General features: G+C 37.5%; 1 protein-coding gene across 3 annotated transcripts in view; it reads right to left on the reverse strand.

The window, feature by feature from the left end:
• The window catches only part of wwox (WW domain containing oxidoreductase), a 571,090-nt gene that overhangs the window by 408,325 nt on the left and 135,837 nt on the right, over positions 1-26,928 (reverse strand). For 2 of the 3 annotated variants that reach the window (XM_018093498.2, XM_031900777.1), the window contains 2 exons: positions 25,472-25,657; positions 6,853-7,117 (listed from right to left, as the gene is read on the reverse strand). In XM_018093498.2, the coding sequence (XP_017948987.1) occupies positions 6,853-7,117; positions 25,472-25,657 (451 nt within the window). Of the gene's footprint in view, positions 1-32; positions 624-6,852; positions 7,118-25,471; positions 25,658-26,928 lie in introns of those variants that run through there. The other variant, XM_002935058.5, reaches the window with a different exon arrangement.

Genomic DNA, 26,928 nt, shown 5'->3' on the forward strand with positions numbered 1-26,928 from the left:
TTCCGGATAAGGGGTCCGATACCTGTACCACTATATTACCCCGGGGAAGGGACAATCTGCCCTTCCCTTCTGTAGCTTAAATCTTGCTGGCCCCATAGTGCTTTTGTATTATAGTGCCATATCAGTAGGCAAAATGAGTTTTCAGAATAGTTGCCTGCTAAAACCAAATAAGTATTCAAACATATACTTTGTTTAATCAGTCAATGTAGTCAATGTTTCAAAGAGGAAACATCATGGCAGAACCCACTCTTTATTTATGATTACAAACAGGTAGTCAATGTAAAAAGATTTTTTTTGTTGTTCTTAATTTGGACTGAATGTGCTTTAGCAGCTGGAAACATTTGTCTACAGGGTAGCAATGCAGCTGCCTTGCGTATACTGATAAAATGCCAGATTCTCAAGGGAAGAGTTACAGAAATATAAAATACCTATCAATGATATCTGCTTACGTGTGGGTGGCTTTCTAATACTTCCAATCAAGCAAAGTGGATCAATGTTTCATCGGACGGGGGACGTTACATGCGGATTGTTTCTTCTACATTCTGCTCATTGATTGATTTTGGATATTTTTTCTTTATCGGCCTCCAAGCCATCTCATAAAATGCTCTATTTTCCTGATGATCCTGATTATTAGTAGTAAAATAATAATTAATTTAGCTAAACATTGAGACAACACTGGTTTGCTTAGGGAAAAAGCCAAATTTAAAAAAAGAAAAATATTAAAAAGCAAGAATTTTAGGACAAGCAGGATTTCACATTTGATATATGGTGCTTTCTTTGGAAGCAGTATATAGACTTTTCAAACAGCATCCTGAAAGCCAGACCTTTTCTGCTCAGATTTCTTGGACATCCCTCTGTTTACTTCCATTTTTTTTAATATATCCAGAGAGATTTCTCACACTATTTTAAATAAATAAGGCTATTTACTTTGATTCACTCTAATTACTTTGGCTTCTACAGTTTTATTTTGAAGGAGAACTTTACCCTAGAGATGAATATTGTAAAAAATGCTTTATTTTATATACTAATTTACTGTGCTTGCCTAAAGGTTCAACATGTTTATAAAAGTCATGTTTTATGCCTAAAATATTGTACATATAGTGTCACCATTTTGGATTTTGTTAGTAGTGTCAGTGACAGGCACATGCTCAGTGTGCTTAGGGAGTGTTGCAAATCATCAAGCAGAAACGGAGGTTTGCCTGTCACATAATCGCAAAAGGGCTGATTATTAAATGTTGATGAACAACGTTTCCGATCTGCCATGTCATTTAAATTAATTACTAATCAGCCTTGTATCATAACTTTAACATTCTATATATGCAGTATATTGTGTGATGGTCCCTAAGCACAGGTAAGTAAAAGCAGTACAGAGACTGGGGGGGCATCTTAGTAGGCACAGAACTTCACTGTGGATGCCTTGAGCTGTGTAAAACCCCAAAATATAATGTACAGCATTCATACTTCTTCATTAAGTTTTATTTCTCCTTGAAATGTAAATAATTAAAAAGAACACAATAGCATTGACTGGTGTGAAATATGGATAAAATGCAATTCTAATCTAGTTAGGTAGGCATAAACAAAATTTTCAACTGATTTCTATTTTCTACATAAGTTTGCAACCTGGCTCATATTTTACTGGCCAGGCCAGGAAAATGATGCTTGGTGCCTGGGTTGCAATTAATTATTAGTGAAATAACTGACAAGTCTTTGCTTAGAAATCATGTAAATCAGTCATGATAAACCTAAATGATACAGAGGGTTAAATCAAGTGATTTTAGAGTTCATTTTAATAAACCGCCTACACAATTGACATTATATTAAAAATTCAAAAAAGTATTCATTTGTTGCAATTAGTTGCATATTTTAGCTGCATTTGGGAATTGTGATTGCATATATCACACCAATTTTAAAAACTTTTTGAGACCAGCTAATCACCAAATGATCTGCTTAAAGGAGAAAGAAAGGTAAAAACTAATTAAGCTTTATCAGAAAGGTCTATGTAAATACAGCCATAAGCACTCACAGAAACGCTGCACTGACTTCTCTGTCAAAAGATTTCTTGTGTCTGTAATTCATGTGCTACAGACACACAACTCTCTCCTGCTCCCCCCCTTCCTCAAGAATGCTAAGAACTCACTCCCCACTTAGGAATGTGGATCTGAGCCAATCAGCAGGAAGCTGACTCATAGTCTAAATAACTGAGCATGTTCACTTGGTCTGGGTGTCTGTGCAGGAGCGAGGCTTTATGGGAACTTTCTTTACACAGCTCAGCATTTTTTGAGATTAACTCTTTATTAGCCTTTCCTTCTCCTTTAATCCAAGCAATAGAAATAGTTTATGCATCATTTGACAAACAATCCCAACTGCAGGATATAGCAGACAAAACTGTCAGTTTAATAACAGGGTAGGCTGTTGAAGCTTACCCTGGAGCTGACAGATTTGCCCAGACAGGGTTAATTTTGGATTTGATGCTGTCTGAGACAGTAGACCCAAAACCGTTAAAGAAACAGTAACACCAAAAAATGAAAGTGTATAAAAGTAGTTACAATATAATGTACTGTTGCCCTAGACTGGTACAACTGGCAAGTTTGCCTCAGAAAGACTACTATAGTTTATATAAATAAAGCTGCTGTGTAGCCATGGGGGCAGCCATTCAAAGGATAAAAGGCCCAGGTAACGTAGCTGATAACAGAAACCCCATTATATTCTGCAGGGCTTAACTATTATCTGCTATGTATCCTGTGTCTTTTTTCCTTTCTTCCAGCTTGAATGGCTGCCCCCATGGCTACACAGCAGCTTATTTATATAAACTATGTTAGTGTTTCTGTAACAAACACACAAGTGTTACCAGTGCAGGGCACCAGTACATTATATTTTAATTACTTGAAAACACTTTCATTTTTTAGTGTTATTGTCCCTTTTAATGCTCAGTTCCACAACACTTTACCTCATAGTTTTTGCTGCTTTAAGTGGCACCTTTAAGTTCCCACCCTGCATCATGTCTAAAACACTGCACTGTGAACAGTTTTACAGTGCAAGGATTGCTATGTGATAACGTACAAATAAATTTATGTACAAATAAACAGAGAAGCAATTTGAGCTACAGAACAATCACAGTAATATTTTCGTTTCAAAGCAGTGTGATCTTTAGCTATTTGATTAGCCACAGCCATAAGGGCAGATTATGAAGCTATAAAAGCATCCCAGTGACACTCCTTGTATCATAAACTAAAGAACAATCCTGAAGGACCTTTAATTCATTTCTACTGATCCAATATACATTAAAGCTTGACCGCTTCCTGTCAACATTTTCGATACACACCATCAGCTGTTAAATTAGGTGCTAGAATGGGAATACTCAGCAAATTATTTTGATGCTTAACCATAATGCCATACTGTAAGCAGATCTATAATAACTTCCTAGCTGCCAAAATGTTTCTGGAATCTAGCAGCCCATTTGTATGGCACATGAAACCCACATTGGTTTATCATAAATAAAGTGTTTGAACAATGTTTTGAAATACAGCAGAGGAGATTACAAGTATTTATTCAATCTAACCCCGGTGAACCTACTTGAGGGTAAAATAATATGTCTCTAGAAAAGAACTGAAATGTGACTGTCCCATCTGTTGCTTTACAGATATGTAAGTACTGTATGAAACACAGAACTATGCAAATACAGTATATGGCATGTACAAATATCGGTTCGTTAAGTAAATCTTGTGCCTGCTAACTTTTTCAAATAACAATAAAATGAGATGGAAACAATTTTTTTAGAAGCAACATTCTAAAATAATACTTGGACATTTATGTGTTAAAAAGAAAGAAAAACAAATAATAACTAATAATAAAAACCAATAAAATCATGCTGCAAACGTATATTTTCTACTACAACTATTATCTAATCTATTATCCAGTTCTGATAGACTACTAAACCTGTGCAGGATTTTGCCACAGCAAGAGCTGGTATTTGAAATGCCCTCCCTCTACTGTATAATATAATATATAAGCTGGCCATACACGTGGCGATCTCACGATGTTTCGTACGACCGTCGGTCGCACGAAACATCGTCAGATCCGCCACACACCATTCAGGGCTGAATCGGCAGGTAAGGAGGTAGAAACAATAGGATTTCTACCTCCTTCTGCCGATTCAGCTCTGAAGGGAGAATTTTGGTCAGGCGCCTTCTATGGCGCCCAATCAAAATTTTCTAACTTGCCCGATCGGCGAGCAGCTTCCTGCGATATCGGTCGGCTCGCTGACATGCCATACACGCACCGATTATCGTACGAATCGAGGTTTCGTACGATAATATCGGTGCGTGTATGGCCACCTTTAGAGATCCTGCATGTTTGCAAAGCCCCCATGTTGCAAAAAGTAAGTGCGATTAAATTTATTTGACAGCTGGCTTAAATATGACCTACGGTACTTCATGGAACATTCGTCAGTGCATCCCAGGTTAGAATTACTGAGACCCTCAGCCTGACACCAGGAATTTACATTTCAGTAGTCATTTTCTTATAAACAGTATAATACACAAACACACACACACAAAAAGTAATGTTGGTGGAAGCTAAACCTTGATTCAGCTTTCAGTATGATTAGAAATGCTGTATTTTATACATTAAACTTACAGTACAGGTGTTGGACCTGTTATCCAGCATATTTACTGGGGTTTGCAAATAAAGGTTCCTTCTGTGATTTGGATCATTTAAAATATTAATTTCATCTATATTTAATTTAAAAATCATTTAAACAGTAATTAAACCCAATAGGATTGTTTTGCCATCAATAAGGATTATTTATATTTTAGCTGGGAATAAGTACAAGATACTGGTTTTATTATTACAGAAAAAAAGGAAATCAATTTAAAAAATTTTAATTATTTGATTAAAATGGAGTCCAAAGGACATGGTCTTCCTGTAATAACAGATCCCATACCTGTACCAGGCCATTATTCTGCCAGTCAGTGACACCCACATGCTAGCATGTCTTTACAGCTGTTCAATGTTCAAAAGCTAGGGGGGATATATATATATATAAATATAAGAGCTACTGGGTTAAGGTCAGTGGTGAAGATCTTGACTGCTAAAGGGTGCTGGTTTACTTGAGCTAGAACAGAAGCCTGCGTGTGGCATACTACTTTTTTGGACTTGAGTCCACCTTTTAAGTCCACAAGCAGAATGGCTAATTTGTTCCAATGAGGCTTTCATTTTTAATATATGCGGTTTGTATAACAATGGTGTGTATATGTATGCACAAAACAAAAAAAATGTGATTCTTTAGATCCTTTCAAAGTTGAAAAAAAAAACCCATACAAAATTCCCAACTCTACCTGACAGACACCTCCAGCCATTCTGGAATTTGGTACATGTTAGAGTAATAAATCTTTGTGCATCAGGTTATTTGAGGGCAGATTCATGCTGTTGTGGCTAGCTAAGGTTAACACGGTGACAGCTTGTGCTTTCATGCTGTAATTTATAACTCTGCAAGAGAACCAGAGTTTTATTCCCATCTATTAAAAAGGGAACAGCACATCTGTTAAAGTTCTAGCACAATGACTGGCTTTCCAATGAAACAGGAAACGTAACTGAATAGTCTCAGAACTTCAACAAACCTTACCCACTTTTAAATGTTAAAAAATAAGGGTTTTGAAACTTGAGTTCCTTGTAGCATCTGCTAAGCGCTTGCTGCCCCCTAACACATGGTATTCTTCTGCTTAGATCCTTGCCAACAAAAATATTTGGTTCTATCAAAGTTACAGCCAATGTGTGATAATAGTAACTTGGGCTCAGCACTTGCAGATTTATAGATCTCTACTTGGAAGACATCAAAGAAGCTTATAGCAGTTAATTTATTCTCTGAAGCAAATTCCTGTCCAAATTTTGGAAGTTATAATTTCATCATTAAGCAGCAAATGTAAATCCTCCTACTGAGGCCTGCCACTAAAAAAATATCAATATATATGCATTCCCACCAGTTTGCCAACAGCCACTGGGATTTTTGCATTACGCTAATGAAATGTAACGAGGAAATATACCTCATTTATAAGTAGGGATTATCATCCATTTATTTTCCTTCAATAAAATATCACCTAGCTGCCACTTGGAAAAAAACAGAATCCATTATTTTCATGATGTCTAAAGTGCCAGTGGAGGTAAGCAATATTCCAGCACCCACACCTAATTGTCAAGCAAAAATGCACGGAATGAATGTTCCATGCGCACAGTAATATCAGACTTAATTATTTCCTAATTATGCAAACAGAGGATATATTCTTCTCTAAATAGGATACAATTAAATGGAATTATTAACTGTTAATATGCAGAGATTTAAAGCCAAATTTAGGCTTGCATGCAATGGATGTTGGTTTTTCCAAGAACTCTACTGCTATAATGTACAAAACAGATAATGCTCCTTTTATGCAACCAGAAGTAAAGGTGACAAGGTCACTTAGTTGTTTTTACCAATACTTCACATTTTTCTTGGGCACATACTTATTTCAATAAATTACAGGCAAACATGTTTAGCACAAGCTCCCTTTCCCCTCCTTATCCTGAAGAGCCAATTTCCAAGATTTTTTACCAGATCACATTTCATTTGTCTCCACTCTGCAGACGAATGTATTGCACATCAACAAGCAATTATCTCAATAAACAAGTCCTGAAGTGCCCGGCACTCAGTATTACTTGAGGGAGTATTTCAATATAACTACCATCTCAAGATCACATAGAAGTCTTAATGTAAAGCCTACAGTTTTGAAAGATGTAAATGCAAATGTGTACATCTGGATATTTTATACACTTTAATTCAACTCAGAAAACAGAAGATATGTAAAACCTTTCACTCACCATGGACTTTGTGAATGGCCGTACCAAAGCAAACAGCAATGTATACCCCCACCAGTTGCGATGAATAGAGGAGTACATCATATTTCCCGGATGTACTGCATTAGACGTCACCCCATGGGGAGAAAGGCGGCGGTTCAGCTCCTTGGAGAACAAGATATTGCACAACTTGGAACGGTTGTAAGCCAACATGGCCCAGTAGTCTTTCTTCAATGGGGAAAGCAGGTTCAGGTCAAGTTTCCCTGATGAATCTTTAATTTCTGTAAATCTAAGGGAAAAAAGGTGAACTATTTTTTTAGACATCCTGCCAGTAAAACTTTACTACAATCCAGCAAGAAGTAACCAGCCTCTGCTATAATCAGTTTCTTACATGCTAAAGTTGTTGAACAGAAAGAAATGCAAATTACGAATAATTTATGTAATTCAATCAAGAAAAAAGGAATGACTAATACAAGATAACATTGTTATAACAATCTAATAGCGCTTTTGTGCTGTATAATGTAATATTGGTATATAACTAATATTAAGAATTTAAAAGTAGTTGTAATTCTTTTTACGAATATTTACTCAAAATTCAGCTTAGGTTTTACTTTGAACAGGTTTATTCATCTTGTAATACACTGCTAATGTTGGCATCTGTTAAATAAGCTTTGAGAATGTTATTTCGTCAGCTTCTTCCACAGTAGAAGATACATTCTGCATGGAAATACAGTTTCCCAAAATGCCCCCTTGGCTGCTGGGACATTAGAGCCTTGCTTACTGGTGAGGTTTACCAATATATACTGTAATATGGTGCAACTTAACAATTTAGCTCTAGTGGTTCTTAAACAAAGCTAATTTATTAAACAGTTGGGCAAAGCAGTATCACAGCTGATTTAAGTTTTCATAAAAAGCTGTCTCTACAGGACACTACTTACCGAAGCTAACTGAGCCTAGCAAAAAACACCAGGACACATAAGTGGGGTGCAGGTCGGCCACAGCTTTATTAGAAAAACACTTAGTCCTTGCCATCTTTTTTTCCACATGTACAAAAACATCTTAATGAACTTATAGCTGTTTTATAACCAAATGCCGGCCACTGCAAATGCAGACATCAATTAACACCAGAAATTAAATTGTCAAGGACTATCACCCGCCATATGCTGTGATAATTTTCGCAACAAATATAAGAGACAATGGTTTATACAAAACATATACAGGTATGGGATCCCTCATCCGAAAACCCGTTATCCAGAAAGCTCCGAATTAAGGAGAGCCTGTCTCCCATAGACTCCATTTTAATCAAATAATTTAGAATTTTAAAACTGGTTTCCTTTTTCTCTCTAGAAATTAAACAGTACCTTGTAATTGATCCCAACTAAGATATAAATAATCCTTATTGGATGCAAACCAATCCTATTGGGTTTAATTAATGTTTTGTTGATTTTTTAGTAGACTTAAGGTATGGAGTTCCAAATTACGGAAAGACCCCTTATCCGGAATACCCTTGGTCCCGAGCATTCTGGATAACGGGTCCTATACCTGTATATATATATTTTATATATACATATATATATTTTTTTAAACAGTTATTTCCCAGTTGAGTTTAGCACAGGGTGGGAGGGAGTGAGATGCAGCTCAGGTCTGTGAAAGTGTGGGAGCGGGAGAACACAAGCGGAAGAGGCGGGGGCAGGCAGCCAAGGTGAGTTAAGTGCACAGAGCTCAATAGCATTTTGCTAGCTCCTCAGCACTTTCTCTATGTTTTCCAGTGCTCTCCAGGACAGACAGTTCATTAGCATGAAAAACAAAAATAAATCAAAACCTTTGCCACATTTGGGTTCTAACATGGCATTTACCCTCTCTACAGGCATTCACGGCTAAGAACAAAAGTACAACTCTACACGGAGTGTACCTTCTCAGAATCCTTTTCTTTTATAACTCAGCAGCATTTCAAACTGCTGCCCTCTTTCCACACAGATTCTCAGGTCTTCCAGCTCTTACTAGGGCCATCCTCTCTCTGGGTTGCTAGCAGATCTCAAGCTACTAATTATTCCCCAGGTGAAACAGCCTAAGAGAATTAACCCATTCAGGTCCGCTGAACATGAAGAAATATATGACGAGCCTAAATGAAAAATATTTCCCTTTAAACTCTTCTCCAATTACTAGTCCACACTAGGGTGGCACCAAAGCTTGTAGTGAGCAGGGATATAAAGCAAGTTGTGGATCAGACCATTAGAACACCAGAACATAAAGTGTGCGAGTCCAAACTGTGGCCTATTACAGCATTAGAAAAAAGTACAATTTAAAAAATTTACAATGTAAATTTTGGTAAAATTAACTTCTCTTCACTCTTTCATCTGCCAATGCACATGGTAGTCGCTGGCATTGTGCATCAGAAAAGGACATACCTGACTTAATCTAGAAATGCATTGCTAGCCATAAGATCATAGCAGCTGTCCAACAAAATGATAACTCATCTTAACTAAGACAAGGTAAATGGGTACATTGTACTTTCTGCACCCATTATCAACATATATAGGACATTAAGACTTTCTGTGCATTAAGCTACCAAGAAATGCCCTCCCCTTTAAGCAAAACAGGGATTGTTTGATCTCTTGTTGTTATCTATATGTATTTTGTGGTCACAACCTCATTGCACCCCGCCTAATGGTTTAAAATTTAGTGGTTGAGCACAACTTTCCCCCTTTTTTTCATACATTGTACTTTTGCAACTGTATATGAGTATATGAAATCTGACATAGAACAATATTAAATAGGAGCAATTATATGTTGACAATTTACATTTAATTTTAGTATTTAATATTCATTATATAATTCATCTAAAGTTTCCCAGTATATTACTATATGTATATCTATATATACACATACATACATACACTATATAACAAAAAATACATAAGCTAAATTATGTTATCTAATTATAAATTTTCTTGATGTTCTTTAGCTACACCAGAATGTGAATAATAGGATGAAATCTGTACAGACATTATTATGTTGAGATGATAACCTTGGTTGCTTTCTACAAGCGTTCTGTTTAATAGATAAATGTAAACAAAAGTGAAATGAGTTTTGGCAGACTTTAATGTTTTTAAGTATACCCACGGCATGGCTTTACACAAATCAAAATAACTAGGTGATGTTTTTAAATTGAGTCTGACAGAACCATTAAACGCCAGCTGTTTGCCTTGTTGCTTTCTTTTGCTTTTTGGTATGGCAGAAATGTAGAAAAATTGTGTTCAAGAAATCTTTAGAGCCAGCTTCCATGCTCAACACAATTGTCACTGCTTTAGACTCTTTACACGATGTGTCTCTTATATATCATTTATGAAAAGTTTTAGGAATCAATTTATATTAATTTGCATTCAGACAACAAAAAAAGACAGTAGATGTGTAGTGTGTGCAGCAAGCCCCCCTAATGACAGAATATGTTCTGTTAGGAGAAAACAGCAACAGCCTGGGGTACCTGTAGCAAGTGCTTCCTCCTTCCTGCTTCGTTTTGCCGGGACCAAATGACCGGCGCATGCGCAGTAGATTGAAAAGCCGACTTCTCTCTTAAAGTTCGGCTTTTTCACTCTACTGCGCATGCGCGCACGCCAAACATTTTGGCACCCCCAATTGACTTTGCCTTTCCTTGCCCTGTCTTGTCCACCTTGTTTATTGCCTGTTTATTGCTTGTTTATTCAGACAGTAAGCCCCTTCATTGTTCACATCTACAAGCACATCCATTGTTCATACCCATATGCCCCTCAGTTGCTCACACCTGTAGGTCCCTCCGTTGTTCACATCTCAGAGCTATGCCCTAGACTGCCTGTGTTTGCCACTCTGCTTGTGTGTGCCATACTATGCCTGCCCTATGCTGCCTGTGTGTGCCATACTCTGCCTGCCCTATGCTGCCTGAGTGTGCCATACTCTGCCTGCCCCATGCTGCTTGTGTGTGCCATACTCTGCCTGCCCTATGCTGCCTGTGTGTGCCATACTCTGCCTGATTTATGCTGCCTGTGTGTCATACTCTGCCTCCCCTATGCTGCCTGTATGTGCCATACTCTGCCTGACCTATGCTGCCTGTGTGTGCCATACTCTGCCTGCCCCATGCTGCTTGTGTGTGCCATACTGTCTGCCCTATGCTGCCTTGTGGGAGGTGAACCTGGCAGAGGTTTGTTCTGGGACTTTCTTAGAATTTGGAAATAGAGGTCACTGCAGGCTCGGATTTGCCTGTGACTACGTCAGCACAGAATTGGGGGTGGCGTGCCGCCCACCCGCATCTGCCAGTCTGAAGCATTGGACATGCAGCTGGAAGAGCTGACATGGTAATGGGTGGGAGCAATTATGTGTTGGGGGTTGCTGTGCTATCTACAGGGGAGACGGAGCCATATAGATTTAAGGGTGTGGCTTAATATGACTTATTTAACTTTTTTCACAGATGAGTGATGGGTGATATCCCTACAGTGAGCACCAACCATTTGTCTCGTTGGTGTGCTACCACCATTAATGTGGATATGGTCTTAAAAATGCTTGTGTTAATATGGGTGTGGTTTAAAGTGGGTGTTTTAAAAAATAGGCCAAAACTGACTTCCTATGGCCCTCAGGTGCAGGCACTTTGCAAAGTCTAGCATTTTATGCATATTTTGGCTACATGTGCCTGCACTGGAGTGTATTTCATTCATTCAGGTGCAGGCGCAGGTAGGAGGCGGATGGCGATATTTTCGGCAAGCGATTTTTCGTTTGCTGAAAATATACGCCAGACGCCTCGTCTGCCATTAGCCTAAGCCAGAAAAATTCCGGCCCTCAGTACCACGGAATTTGGACAGCACTGCATCACCTAATGTATTGGTACTTAAATAGCTGATAGGGGCTGATTTACTAACCCACGAATCCGACCCGAATTGGAAAAGTTCCGACTTGAAAACGAACATTTTGCGACTTTTTCGTATGTTTTGCGATTTTTTCGGATTCTTTACGAATTTTTCGTTACCAATACGATTTTTGCGTAAAAACGCGAGTTTTTCGTATCCATTACGAAAGTTGCGTAAAAAGTTGCGCATTTTTCGTAGCGTTAAAACTTACGCGAAAAATGCGCAACTTTTCGCATAAGTTTTAACGCTACGAAAAATGCGCAACTTTTTACGCAACTTTCGTAATGGATACGAAAACTCGCGTTTTTACGCAAAAATCGTATTGGTAACGAAAAATTCGTAAAGAATCCGAAAAAATCGCAAAACATACGAAAAAATCGCAAAATACCGATCATTACGAAAAAAACGCAATCGGACTCCATTCGACCCGTTCGTGGGTAAGTAAATCAGCCCCATAGAGTTGCATAGTACTCAATGCACATGACTGCTTTTGACATTTTACTAAGTCTTTACCAAGCTGAATTCAGCTCCTCCATTCAGCAGAAAACTTCCCCAGAGCCTCTATGATAACTTTGTAGTGGAAATAAAGCTGCACACCAACTATGCTGTTTTCTACTTCTAAATTAATAGGAACGGCATTTTGCTTGTTTTATTGCTGTGAAAATCCAGGATACTTAAGAGCCCAGTTAACATTTTCCCATTCAGCAATTTCAGTTTGCTCTGCAGGCTCTAGGCCCTCATTTGCACTGTACTCCATAGAATACTCTGATGCACTCTGGATTTTAATATTAAAAAGTACAAAAAATACCTTAATTATGTCAACATTTCAACAGCACAGAGGGGGTTGAAAAAATCCAGCGCATCAGAGTATTCTATAGACTACTGTTGTTTAGAGAGGGGTTGCTGGGATTCTCCATCTGATTTGTACACAGAGGGGGTTGAAAAAATCCAGCGCATCCGAGTATTCTATAGACTACTGTTGTTTAGAGAGGGGTAGCTGAGATTCTCAATCTGATTTGTACCTGTTTGGTAAAAAAGTGCAGGCCTGCCCCCTACAATTGTACTATATTGTACAACATTGTTCATGCTTTGGGCCAAATATCCCCTATATCTTTACTATGAAGCATAGCACCAAAGGAATGTTAAAAATAAATATATTGTTGTTTACTTGGGGAGGTAGCAAACACTAGAAACCCTCTTTTACAAAATGCCCACACTCATGTTCTTAAGTTCTAACCCTTAGCCCAGCACAGCAACTGTACAAATGGCAGAGTTGCCCCAGTCGTTTAAGATTAAAACATACAAAAACATTTACAAATTTTTACATTTAGACACAGTACACTGAATAGCTGCAATAAGAGGCCAGCAAGCGATTAAGGTTGCTTTTGATTGAACACAGAATGCTGCAGCCATGCTTATAAGCTTTGGAACATATTTAACAACCTGGAATGTAAGTGGCAGTAATTTATCCACTTGTTGCCTGATTTGTTTCTGCTTAGCTCTTTTTATTGGCTCAATATATATATATGTAATTGAATTTTCACAGAGTGGTTATAAACATGCAGACATAAAATGTGATGGATTGAACAGAAAACAAATACAGTGCAGCTTCCTAGACACAGTGGGCACATTTAAATGGTCAAAATGTGTCTTTCCTTTATAAAGATTACTGAATAGGCACATATCACCTTCCCAAAGGATCAGTGTGATCAAAACAGTTATCCACAAACACAGTCTCAAAATAAATGGCCCATATAATACCAGGCACTGTCAAATAAGGAAACACTCTTGAAAATAAATGTTTATCTCTGAGCATTCATAATCTGGCCTATTTCATGCTTGGTGAAAATATCTGAAAAGGATACTTTGGTGTAGTCTGGTTTCATGAACAAAACAAAGGGATCTTAAAGGGACCTGTGCAGCAGTAACACTACAAAGGTACCTGTACCTACCCCAATTTCAGTATAGAAACAAAGAACATAAAGCATATTTATCATAGTGTGTAAGCCAACATCACTGGTTATGTTGCCCATAACAACCAATTAGCAGTTTGATTTGAACATTCACCTACTAAGTTAGTAAACAAAAGCAAAGATCTAATTGATCTAATTTTAATCTACGGACAAAATCACCAATGATGTTAGTTTACACACTATAATAAATTTGCCCCATCTAAGTGATAAGCAAGGGAACAAGCAGAGACAAGTCTAGGACCAGTTCAGTGTAAAACAGACCAAACAGTTATGTTCCATATGCCCCACCACCTCAAGTCACTGATGCTCAATCATGTGTCCCAAATGCATATGCTTATTGATTCCATTATATTCTGCCTGGCTGTACTCAGGAGCATTTAGAACTGCTTTTTACTCCATTCGTGTTTCATTGCGATTTTTTAGATGCAGCATGCTCCATTTTCTTGTACTTTCTTGCGCAATCAGAATTTAGCAGAGTGGATGGTTGCGTTTTGATGCATATAAACCCAATATATGCAATTTTTAGCATTTAGCAACGTATGGTGGCCATACAATTTACAATTACAATCTTTCCCATGATTATTGGTCGCAGGAAAGATTGTTTATATTACAGGATAATAAAGGATGTTACATTAAATTCAATTTCGCAATGTGTGTCGTAGCAGGTTCAATGCTCAGATATCCAGCTTGCAAAATTATCAATGGTCTCCTTAATTTTTGCTGGCAAAGAACACAAATAAATCAGGGTATTCTGAATTTAAAGCAAATTTTCTATGCCAATGTTCCTTAGATGTAAGGTTCAGTTTTGACCCAAACAGTTCAGGTTTTCTAAGGCCTGTCTAATAAATTTTCAAAGGGCTGTCCGGTTCAAAACTTTTTCCATTTTAAAACTATGAAAAAACTGAACAGAAATCCAGCCTATTATGTCTAAGTGAGGCAATAACCCTGCCCCAACACCATGACCCCGCCTGACATCATTGTGCAAGCCTATGTCATCATACCCATTCTGAGTTTGTGAGTAGCCACTAGCAAAAGTGGCTACCCTAGGTCCTTTGATAACTTTTTCAAAATCTGCATAACTCATCTATCTGTAATCTTGCTGTTTGCATATAGGTTCATGGTGCCTATATACAGGCCCGCATTTGTGGAGAGGCCACAAAGGCCCGGGCCTATGACGGCAGAAGTGCGCACGGGTGGAGGGGGGGGGGCGACCAACAGGGGCGGCCTCGGGGATATAACAGACATTGGCTGCTGGCAGAGCCACTGTTTTGAAAATAATTAAACATGAAATAGACTAGATATTATCTTTTAACTTCCATTATAACGAAATTAGGAACAGCCCTCACTTTGACATGATGCAGAAATTTAAAGCAGGGTACACACCTGTATATAATATTCCATGATTATATACTGTATATTTATACATTTAAGTATTTTAACTAAGAATAAATGCTCCACCCCTATTTCTTTTCAAAATTATCCTGACTCACTCTGTATAGAATATTTGGGAAAAAATGCTACATTTCTCTTTAGCAGGGGCATAAGAGATTAGTTACAATTGAAAGTGCAGTGTTTGTTTGGATTTCATCAACTGCATACATTTCCTAAGGCTCAATTATGCTGCGGCAAATGATGCAGCCCACTGTAAAAGGCCTGGAGCTACTGCCATCTTTGGAGACCTTTTTTGTCCACTGCAGTGTTTTCTTCAGATTTTTAGCATAAGAGCACACGGTGCAAGTTGTGAAGATGATGCGAAGAAAAAGCTATTCAGTGGGCATCACAGATGTGTGTCTGCAACCAGAACCTGTGCTGCATTCCGAAATGCATACTCACACGTTTCAGTGCCAAAATCTGCTCTTTGTATCTGCAGCTTGGCAGAAGATCTGAGTGGAGAGGCTGTTTCTTGGCCTGTGCTTAAAGAAAAACTATACCCCCAGGCACTAAGAGCCCCCTTAACTATCACTGCCTTGACCACCATCACCTCTCCCTTATCGTATAGTTCCTAAATGTAAACACTGTCCCTATCGCTAACCCCTAGCTTAAGATGCAGAGCAGCAGTGTACCTGGTCAACATCTCCTTAGCAACTGAAGACACTTCAGGTCTCTCCACCGATACGAACCTGCTTGGGCATGCGCAGTTGGAGGTAGATTAAAATTTGCATGTGCAAGTACGGTCCTTGTTGGCAGTGAGACCCGAATCGTCTTCAGTTGCTAAGTAGATGTCGGCCAGGTACACTGCTGCGCTACTCTGCATTTTTAGCTAGGGGTTAGCGATAGGGACAGTGTATAAACTTAGGAACTGTGCAATAAGGGAGAGGTGAAGGGGGTCAAGGCAGTGATAGTTAAGGGGGCTTTTAGCGCCCGGGGGTATAGTTCTCCTTTCCACTTCAGAGTTGTTGACTAGATGGCAGCTCATCAGTACTTAACATTAACAGTTCTACAAAGATTGCTGGCAATTTGCACTGAAATTTGAGATAAGGGCTTTAAAATATTTTTAAAAAGGGGGAAAAGTTATTAGAATGATGTGTGACATTTTTCTTGGCAATTTCATTTTACTGCATGTTGTTGCCCACTGACACCAAAAGGGGTAAAAAGAAACAAGCGATTATACCCTAATATCATGTTGCTATAAACTTTGGCTGATCTTTTTCTGTGGGAAGCCTCTAGAATGTGCTGATTTAAAAAGCCTGATCCAAATCAGGCCAGCAGCCTCTGGAAATAAAGCCAACAGAAATGACTGAAAATAATATTTCAGGCACAAGGTTACAAAGCTAGACAAGCAGCTGACAATTCAACATAATCTCCCATTAAATAACAGCTCATTTAAACATATCCCCTGGTGCCCTCCACATCTGGCAAGTGATGGGAGTTGGCAGATTTATGTTTTGCAAGCTACTTCGGCCTGCCCCACAGTAGCCCCCTTTGCTTAATAACTAGGCTGAACTCTTGGTTCCCAAACCCGATGTGATTTGCACAGATAAGGATGCACAGATTTAGCTCCCACCTAATTAGGCGATGTTTCATGTTTTAGTGCAGGGTGGGATTATTTCTGGCACTCTGTTGCCTCCTTTCATTTCAGCTACCATAAATTTTAAATGGTATAAGTAAATCGTTCTGCAGTGTGTCATTTATACTATAAGCCCCTGTGTTTGGAAGTGATAAAGGTTTCAGTCTGACCCTTGGCTGGTCTCACTACTCTCAGTCCCAAGGGTTACATTTATTGTAACATGATTAAAAAATAAGCTCTATTCTGGGTCACTTAAGCATTTAGGAATAAGCATTAGATTTTTTTTTTTTTCGCTTGAGACTTTGTGTATGGCCTCATATTCCATAAATGTTATGCTTTACACTAATTTATTTAAGTGAGAATGACACAGTTAACTCCTTGCCACATAGGAAACTGAAACTGTATGCACTGCAATACTCTCCCAGATAAACAGAGTCATATTTATAACAAGTTCTTGGCTCTACTATTCCTAATGTTTTTTTCTTTTGTTTTCAGTGTCAATAAAATGCATAAAATCTGAATGTTAAGAATGACAGTACTGGCAATTTTTTGTAGAAATGACTGCATTTTATAATAATACACAAGAACTATGAATAACCTATAAAAATATATCTTTATTAACAGCTAGCTGATCAGTTATGTCACTTATGACTTGACAAAAATCATTTTATAACTTAATATCTTATTTTCATGACTCTTAATTTATGACCTTGTCCCTGCCTCCATTAAGAGGGTATTTTCTGTTTTATAATTCACAAAATTTAGTAATGGCAAGAATATACTTAACTCTTCAATAACTTCAATTCAGGGCCGGAACTAGGGGTAGGTAGAAGAAGCACCTGCCTAGGGCGCAACGGTATTGGGGGCGCCAGACAGGTATCTCTTCTTTCACTTGCCACTAGTTCCAGGCCTTTTCCCTCCACTGCAGTACAGGGGTATCGCATGTGCATTGTGTGGTCGCTTGCACATGTGCACGTGCACACACACACGCGGGAGGGGGGGGGGGGCGGCCAAGCTGTCCAGGTTGCCTAGGGTGTCCGGCCAGCTTGGCCCTGCACTGCTTCTATTCTATGGTGGGGGGGGGGTGGTTATACCCTTTACTTGTAGGGTCAAACATAAATTTGGGGTTTATTTCCCCTTTAGAAACTCTAGAGTCACCAAAATTATTTAATGGCAGAATTTTTATATATATATATATATATATATATATATATATATATACAGGTATGGGACCTGTTATCCAGAATGCTCGGGATCTGGGGTTTTCCGGATAAGGGATCTTTCCATAATTTGGATCTCCATAACTTAAGTCTAAAAATCATTTATATATGGAATAAACCCAATAGGCTTGTTTTGCCTCCAATACAGATTAATTATATCTTAGTTGGGATCAAGTACAAAGTTCTGTTTTATTATTACAAAAAAAAGGAAATCATTTTTAAAAATTAGAATTATTTGCTTATAATGGAGTCTATGGGAGATGGCCTTTCCATAATTCAGAACTTTCTGGATAACGGGTTTCCAGATAAGGGATCCCACACCTGTATATGTTATATATGTGTAAAAAAAATAGAATTTTTAAAGAGAACCCTGCCAATTCAGGATTATACAAATTTACGGAGATATAAAAGGGTATTCCAGAAATTATTAGGCTATGATTTTTCTCACTTTACTCTGGATAACAAGGAAATATTCTTCCAACCATTTGGAAGAATTCAATTGATGAGGCTCTGTACACAACTGACATAGTCTTAATTTAAGCTTGTATTAACCTATTGTAACTTTTCTTAAATTCTTACGTACAGCTATGCTCATACTGCAAAAACACACAAAAAAAATCCCTGCATACAACATTAGGAAGTAAATGTACATGTACAGTCAATTACATGCAATGGTGTAAGATCACATAAACATTATACATGCATGACATATGGTTGCTTTATGCACAGCAGCAACTATCTGAAATGTATTCAAGGCATTTGGGTAACAAATATCCTACATACTGTGTAGAACCCCAAAATCAAGACAATTCATCTGCAATGCATTAATTAAAAATGTGCACATGCACTACACCACAGACAAAAATGAATAGTAATTGTATGTTATTAGATCACTGAGCAAATAAACTGAATAGGTACACTGTCTTAATTTAGGGCCCCTGTGATATAAACTGATTCTACATTTGGTTTATCCAAAGTAAATACTGGTATGCATATTTATTATAGTTATTATATATATGAAAGATGCACTAAGCCAAAAAAAATTAAAGACTGTGACAAAAAAGAAACCTTCACAAAGCCAAAGTGCTTCTGCCAAACTACTTATGGCAGTCAATAACAAATAAACTGCATACCCAATGGAAATATGGCATATGGGCATGCAAATAAGCATTTCACAACTTCCATTGTCAACTGCTGTGCAGTTATAGTCTCAAGTATGTATGTATGTATGTATGTATGTATGTATGTATGTATTAAAGTCCAAAGAAGGTCGCCTAAACTGGTAAAGGATATGGCAAGTCGCAGTTATGAAGAAGGACTGGCCAAATTGCTGTTGTTTACGCTGGAGAAGAGGCCCCCCACCCCTGTCCCTCACCCCTCCTCCCAAGGCATTGTGCGCATTCTATGTCCCTGCATTCGGGGCACAGGGGACTAGGCGCTTGTAGTTTTAAAAATTCCCTATGTGCCTGTTCCTTAGTGCTCCAGATATGAGAAACCTTCAGGAGCTGCTGAGCGGCATGCCACCACTTAATCTACCCCACCCTAGGTCCGGGCCTGTATAAGGGAATATATAAGGGGACCATATATTAATTTCTCTAATGCTTTATTTAATAGTAGTTCCATTCAGCAGACATGAGGAAACCCATTCCAATTAGAAGAACAAAGAAATAAATGGGTTTTTTTTACAGTGAGAATGTAAAGTTATGGAATTCTCTCCCTGAATCACTTGTACTGGCACATACATTAGAAGGGGTTGGATGGCTTTTTTAGTAAATAAGAAAATATAGGGTTATTGAAAGAAGCTTTAAGTAGATCCAGGGATTGATCTGATTGCCATAATGGAGTCAGGAAGAAATTTGACCCTCTGTGGAAAACTGGAGAGGCTTCCAAAGGTTTTTTTTGCCTTCCAATTAGGCAGGTTTTATATAGACACTTGATGGACATTTTTCTTTTTTCAACTTTAGTTACTATAAAAGTTTACCCTTCGTGGTCAAGGTATATTATGGAGAATGCTTCAGCTGAAATAAAAATTAAGAAAAAAAACTCCTTTCCCAAATAAATAAATATAAGCTTATACTTAATACCCCCAATACACTGTAAACCTTTCCTGCCCCATTTTTACATTTTATTTCAGCAAATATATATTTCTATATACCCTGGCAGTTTCCATATCAACAGATTAAAAGACAAAAAGCAATTCATTCACACAATGTATTTAAAAGTATTCATATTTAATACAGGAGAGGAAGGTCTGGTGAACAGATGTACCAGGAAACACAAAATAGTATAAGAAAAGCTAATCAGTTGGCATATACATAAGAATCATGCAGTTGTTTATTGGCCTGCTGGATTCAGTTGACAGCAGTGTATGTCTCAATTTATCCTGAAACACCTTGTGTGCATTAAAATATTAACACCACTGGGTATATAATATTTTTTTTCATGTTGTGTAACGTGATATCATCTTCTGCAAGGCCATTGCATGACATCTAGGGATGTCATCGGTAATCATAGGGTCCCATACTACTAAATTAGCTGGGTCATTGCCCCAAAGGCAAGTCCCCACAGGCTAGCTAGTCCCCCTGGGTGGTGGGAGCTGAGAATAAATAGAAACATAATAATTCCTAACACATGGATGGTGACAGTCCTGATCCACCCCTTTTATGCCCTCCTTAAACCAAATCCCTGCTAATGGTATGTCCAAACCCTACCAACTCCATCAATGTCCCACCTCCTTTTTAACCCAGAATTTGCCATGGGGCCCACAACTAAAGCAGCCATGTTGGTGGACCTGGCAACTGTAAACTGAAGGCTGTAACCTTATCCCTTATCAGATACCATATAGGAGCGTGTTTTTTAACCACTAGAATGCCCCTTCTTTGAAGTGTGAGCTCATCTTATGATTGTTGATGCTATGTTTTTTTTCTTTCGTGCATGATTTTAATCTCAGCATCCTCCTGGAACCTCTGCATTTCCCCAGTATTAGTTCAATCCCACTACAGGTATGGGATCCCTTATCCGGAAACCCATTATCCAGAAAGTTCCAAATTACGTAAAGGCCATCTCCCATAGACTCCATTATAAGCAAATAATTCTAATTTTCAAAAATGATTTGCTATTTCTCTGTAGTAATAAAACAGTACCTTGTACTTAATCCCAACTAAAATATAATTAATCCTTATTGGAGGCAAAACAATCCTATTGGGTTTATTCAATACTTAGCAGATTTTTAGGAGATTTAAGTTATGGAGATCCAAATTACGGAAAGATCCCTTATCTGGAAAACCCCAGGTCCCGAGCATTCTGGATAACAGGTCCCTTACCTAATATAAGCAGAACTCTGGGATTGATGCTCTTATAATTTTAGGATGCTTTAACCTTAGATTGTTACCTTGCACAATCCTATGTTTCCATAGAGCCATATAGTACATATAGAACACATATTACATATTTCCCTAATACACTTGTGTACAAATAAAGCAGAGGACTAAACAGTTTTCCATGCTTCTGTTTTTTTAACTTTGTCATCAGCAGTTGAAACCTATATTAATCCATACATTTTAAGAGGACTAAACAATTATATTTGTATTGGCAGCTCCTGCACCACAATTTATAACAGCTAATACAGACTGTCTTTTTAAATAAATACAAACAGTAATGTATTTACCGAATTGCATTCTCTAAATGATTACACTATGTGATGGAATTGACCATGAAATGGGCTACAATAATCTGTTATTGTCACATTATGTATTTTCTCTAATGGAAATTAAAATGAAGCTCTTCTGTTGTTCCACCAATATTGTTAAACACAGAGGCAAGGCAAAAACCACTTCATTTTTGTCTTCACGTTCCTAATGACTGCAATGAATTCCGCTTTATACAGTGATTGAGTTGCAGCTTACAGTCTCTAAGTAGATTGTATGCGTTTCGAGAACAAATTCACATTCTTCTTGTTTGGATGCCGAAGTTGTTGAATGACAAATCAATAAAGGTCATGGCATTCAGATTTAATCAATTATTATTCCATCTCAGAGAAGGATCAATGAGTGGCCTGAAGTGCAATGAAAAGCCATGTTTTTTTATAAATGGTTACTAATAAACACAATTTAACCCTCATTTGAAAAGTGTCCTGCAAATGTAGTCTGTGGGACTGCAGATTTAAAATGATTCCAATTCCTTCTGAACTATAAATACCTGTACATGGCATTCTAAAGCAGTAATATTAGCTTATGGCTCACTAGCTGTTTGTGAATTACTGCTCCCAAAAGCTTCAGCCGGCCAAAAGCACCTAGCAAGTATCAACGTGCTATCCCTTGACAAATAGACATTTTAGTGTGGTAATAAACTCAGTAAGAGCAATAGCACACACAGCACTTTGGTCACTAGGATCTTCTCTGAGAAAAAGAGCAATCAAAGAGACCCGAACCACTGGCGGGCATTTAAATTATATTTAGGGAGTAAGCTGCCTACTGTGAACAGGAACAAGCTTTGAGCAAGCACCACAACAAGAATTACATCCATCTTAGTTCACTCCTGTGTGCCATAGGCAGCGTTTTACATACCTGTATAATAAATAGGAGGTAATTTATGAAACTTCATATTTGTGTAATTCTCATAATTTTTTCTACTTTGAATAACCTTCAAAGTTTTAAAAACACAACTGTTACATTGTTTAAAAATCTGACTAAATAAAACCTTTTAAGAAAAATTCAGAATTTTTGCATTATTTTAAACCTTAATTTAAAAACTCAAGTCGAGTGAAAAAACCTTTGGCCAGGTTGGAGTTGCCATTGAGGCCTATGGGACGCTTCAAAAAACATGCACTGAAGGTTAAAAGTCAGAAAGTTTTTTGCACCGTTTATGATCATGCGGATACGAAAATTTCGGAACTTTCGGAACGTACTACAATATTTTTTTACGACCACAATGAGTTTTTTGGCGCAATTAACGCACATCAGAAATTTTCATATCTGATATGAGTTTTTCCTAAACGTGCTTTTAAAAGTCTGAAATTCAGACTTGAATATAAAAAAGAAAATGGAAGCATCCAATTACAAGCAGCAGTGTGAATACATTATATAGAAATAGGGGGTGCCTGTATGGCTCTGATCTAAAAGGGAGCCACCACCAAAGGCACCTAAATCCCAGAAGGTGACCCAAGAAGCTGTAGAAAATGCAAGCTAAGAGCCAATGATCTCCAGAGTATCCTGTAAGTTCACTAGATATAGGCTTATCACGCAACTGAGTATATTTTCCTTGGAGGGAGAAAGACCATTCAATAAAGAGAAAAGCAGGTATAGTCTTCCTTCCCCCAAAATATACTCTCTTTTTCACTAGGTTAGGACTGGCGTAAGGACACTGCCTTGACGGGGCTCATCAGCTTATTCCTACTTTGTACAAACCATGTAACTAAAAGTGTCTCTTTTTACTAAATGCAGCCATTTTTCCTTCAGTGTGTGCAAAGATAAGATTTAAATTTTCTCTTGAAGCTATATAATGGAGTGATGGAGTAATGTGTATAGTATATATGTGTATGATAATTGATTAGATTATCGATTGTTTTTCTGTAATTTGGAAAATGTAATTCATTATTTTAAATATTTACTTTTTCATTTTAATTCACTGAACATCTATTAAGTGATTTTGGTACATTACTGGTCTGACTAAGGAGAACAATTTGTGCTGTGAAAAGTTGATCTAAAAATTCAGCCACAAGCCATTACCCCAAATCACAAATAAGTGGAGCCATCGAAAACATAGCAAGCTACAGTCCAGAACTAGGCCAACTGAAACCAAAGGTTAGCCAACATCCGCAGAGTTAAAGGCCCATTAAAACCATGCAATGAAAGGGAAGCTGTCTGACTGCCATGTATGCTAATGCACTTTTTTTAAAAGAGTCTGTAAAAATAATGTGCATTTGCCTCTGATCATCTAATACTTTTTAGAGAAATAAGCTCTTTGGTAGCTCTGTAAGCTGCTGTAGAATCTAGAAGGAATAATATTAACTAAATATATTTAAAAAGCTTATAAAGTAACATGAGTAAACTTTGACTTAGTCCAATAATAAATAACGTGTAGCTGGAGAAGGATGAAAGTGACAACTTAACAGCTGCCCTAGAAGAATCCCTTGGTACTTCATATATTGTAACATCACCACCTTCTGCAATAATCTGCATATAAGGGGCCTAAACTGAAGAGGATAATTGTGCAATAATTTGCAATCTTCGGTTATATGTTTGTTCAGTAAATAATTGCTTGCCATTTTGTCAAAGAGTAATCAATATTATCACTGCTAATAAAAAACAAACAAATATTACAAGATTTTCAATAAAAATGACCTGCCTTGGTCTATTTTATCTTAAATGGGAAACACTTTGCACTTTTGTCTTTTGTGGCTTGAGTTCTGACACATGCAACAAGTAGTAACTGGCATTTATGATAATATTCTTTGCTTTTTTAATTCTACCTCAACACTAAAGATGCATCATATTACATGTGCTGTTTTTATGCAGCCTGGAAAGCGTAACATTACCATGAATATTTGTTTTAATAAAGTTGAACATAGAAACCCCTGGTAGGAGTGGACAGGAATATTGAAGATATAACTGGTGATTTTACTGATGTACATTTTCAATATAGTATGGGGCACATTCATGAAATCATGAGTTTGAATCCCGAATGGGATAAATTCGGATTGGATAAGAAAATTTCTGAAGATCGCAAATATCATGAAAATGCTTACGAAAAAATCATATTAGTCACGATAATATCGTATTGGTGATCCAAAAGTCACGAAATTTTCATACCGAATGATTGTAAACAGCAGGAAAACCTTTCTGTTTTTTCCGCGCAAGCGTACGAAAAAGTCACACAAGTGTACGAAAAAGTTGCGCGGTCGTCGAAAAAAAAAAATTATGTGTGTGCAAAACCCATCTCAGATTCCCAGATTTTAAGGAGATAGTACATAAAAAGTTTAAGTGAGGATCAATAGCATCTACTAAAATCTCACAGTGTTTATTCAAAACTTCATATTAGAGACAAAGAATTGGCCTTAAAAGTATCTACATATACACTGCAGGTGATCCATATAGACAATTGTTTGGAACTTTCGTAGCTTTTGCCTGTATATTTCAAGAAGGTTTTACATTGCTGTCATCTTGTTTTCAATTAAACTCTGACTCAATAAATATATAAAAAAACAGGCCCTTAGCTGTGTAATGCAACAGCATCTGGAATACTCTTCTAGCTTTCACTTTATTCTGACAAACTGGCCTGCACTTAATCCACCCACCACCTCCTACAAGCAGGAACATCACAACACACCCATTAATCCCTCTTCATATAACACTACCCAGCACCATGTCATGTCAAGGCTTTTTTTGTTCTTACTATTCTGTTTCTATAAGATCTATTATCTCACATGCTTAGGACCTGGGTTAATGGTTTTTTTCCCACCAACATGGATTCATGGAGCTTAGTTAGATCAAGTACAAAGTACTATTTTATAACTACAGAGAAAAAGAAAATCGTTTGTGAAATAATTTTTATATATATTTATTTATTTACCTGTGTGATTCTGATGAGACCACAACAACTCTTGATGGTATAGAACGTTGAAGCACATCTTGAAGGAGAGAGACAAGGTAGAAGTGACCAAGATGATTAACTTGGAATGTCATTTCAAGACCATCTTCCGTTAGTTGCCAGGGTCCCCCCAAGTAGGCAGCATTACATATTAGCACATGAAGAGCCCTGCAAAAAAATTACATCTAATGTAAAACCAAATATATCAGTTTTTGTTTCTTCAGATCATCAATGGAACCTTAAAAAATACTAGGAAACTATTCACTGCATGTAAGTTAGCCTACTTTTTTTTAAAATAAATCTGGCTGCTACTGTAGGTTGAAATTGCTACAAAATGTTTATATATGCAACAGCCCTACACTTAGGGGTGTATTTATTTTGCTGTGTAAAACTAATTCGCCGAAAAAACACTGTGTAAAATAAATGGAAAAGGTCGCCGGATATTACGTCATTATTTTTCATAAGTTCTGGTGGAAGAAAAAACACGGAAAAAATTACGCCGTTTTCACACGGCAAAGCCTGCCGATGTGTGGCAAATTTTCTCGCCGTTTTTTACACAGCATAATAAATATGCCCCTAAGACTCTAGCCTTAACATGACTGTGTAACAGTAAATACAAAATGAAAAAAATCCAAACAAAATCATGTAGTATGCTATTTGAAATTATCACATATCAAATTCATAATTTTGCATTTGGCTGAGTCTGAACCAAAAGCTACATATTTAGATCTGAGATGAAAAAACTGCATCATCTGTGTACAAAAAATTGTCACATTAAGGGGCACATTTACTAACCCACGAACGGGCCGAATGCGTCCGATTGCGGTTTTTTTCGTAATGATCGGTATTTTGCGAATTTTTCGGAAATTATCGCGACTTTTTCGTTACCAATACGATTTGCGCGAAAAAACGCAAGTTTTTCGTAGCCATTCCGAAAGTTGCGCAAAATCTGGCGATTTTTTCGTAGCGTTAAAACTTGCGCGAAAAGTCGCGATTTTTTCGTAGAGTTGAAACTTGCGCGAAACATCGCGCCTTTTAAGTTTTAACGCTACGAAAAAGGCGCGACTTTTCGCGCAAGTTTTAACGCTACGAAAAAATCGCTAGATTTTGCCCAACTTTCGGAATGGCTACGAAAAACTCGCGTTTTTTCGCGCAAATCGTATTGGTAACGAAAAAGTTGCGATAATTTCCGAAAAGTCGTAAAGGCACCGAAAAAATCGCAAAAAATACGAAAAAGTCGCAAAATGTTCGTTTTCCAATCGGAATTTTTCCAATTCGGATTCGAATTCGTGTCTTAGTAAATCAGCCCCTAAGTTGTCACATGACTTTTAGGATTTGGCTGAAGCAAATCCAAATCCTTCAAAATGTGCTGGGATTTGAATGAATCTTGAACTTTATCTGGATTTAGTGCCTCCTTTAAAACACATGATAACCAAAGC

This window comes from Xenopus tropicalis, chromosome 4 (assembly GCF_000004195.4).
Source record: "Xenopus tropicalis strain Nigerian chromosome 4, UCB_Xtro_10.0, whole genome shotgun sequence".
In the NCBI taxonomy this organism is placed as follows: Eukaryota; Metazoa; Chordata; class Amphibia; order Anura; family Pipidae; genus Xenopus; species Xenopus tropicalis.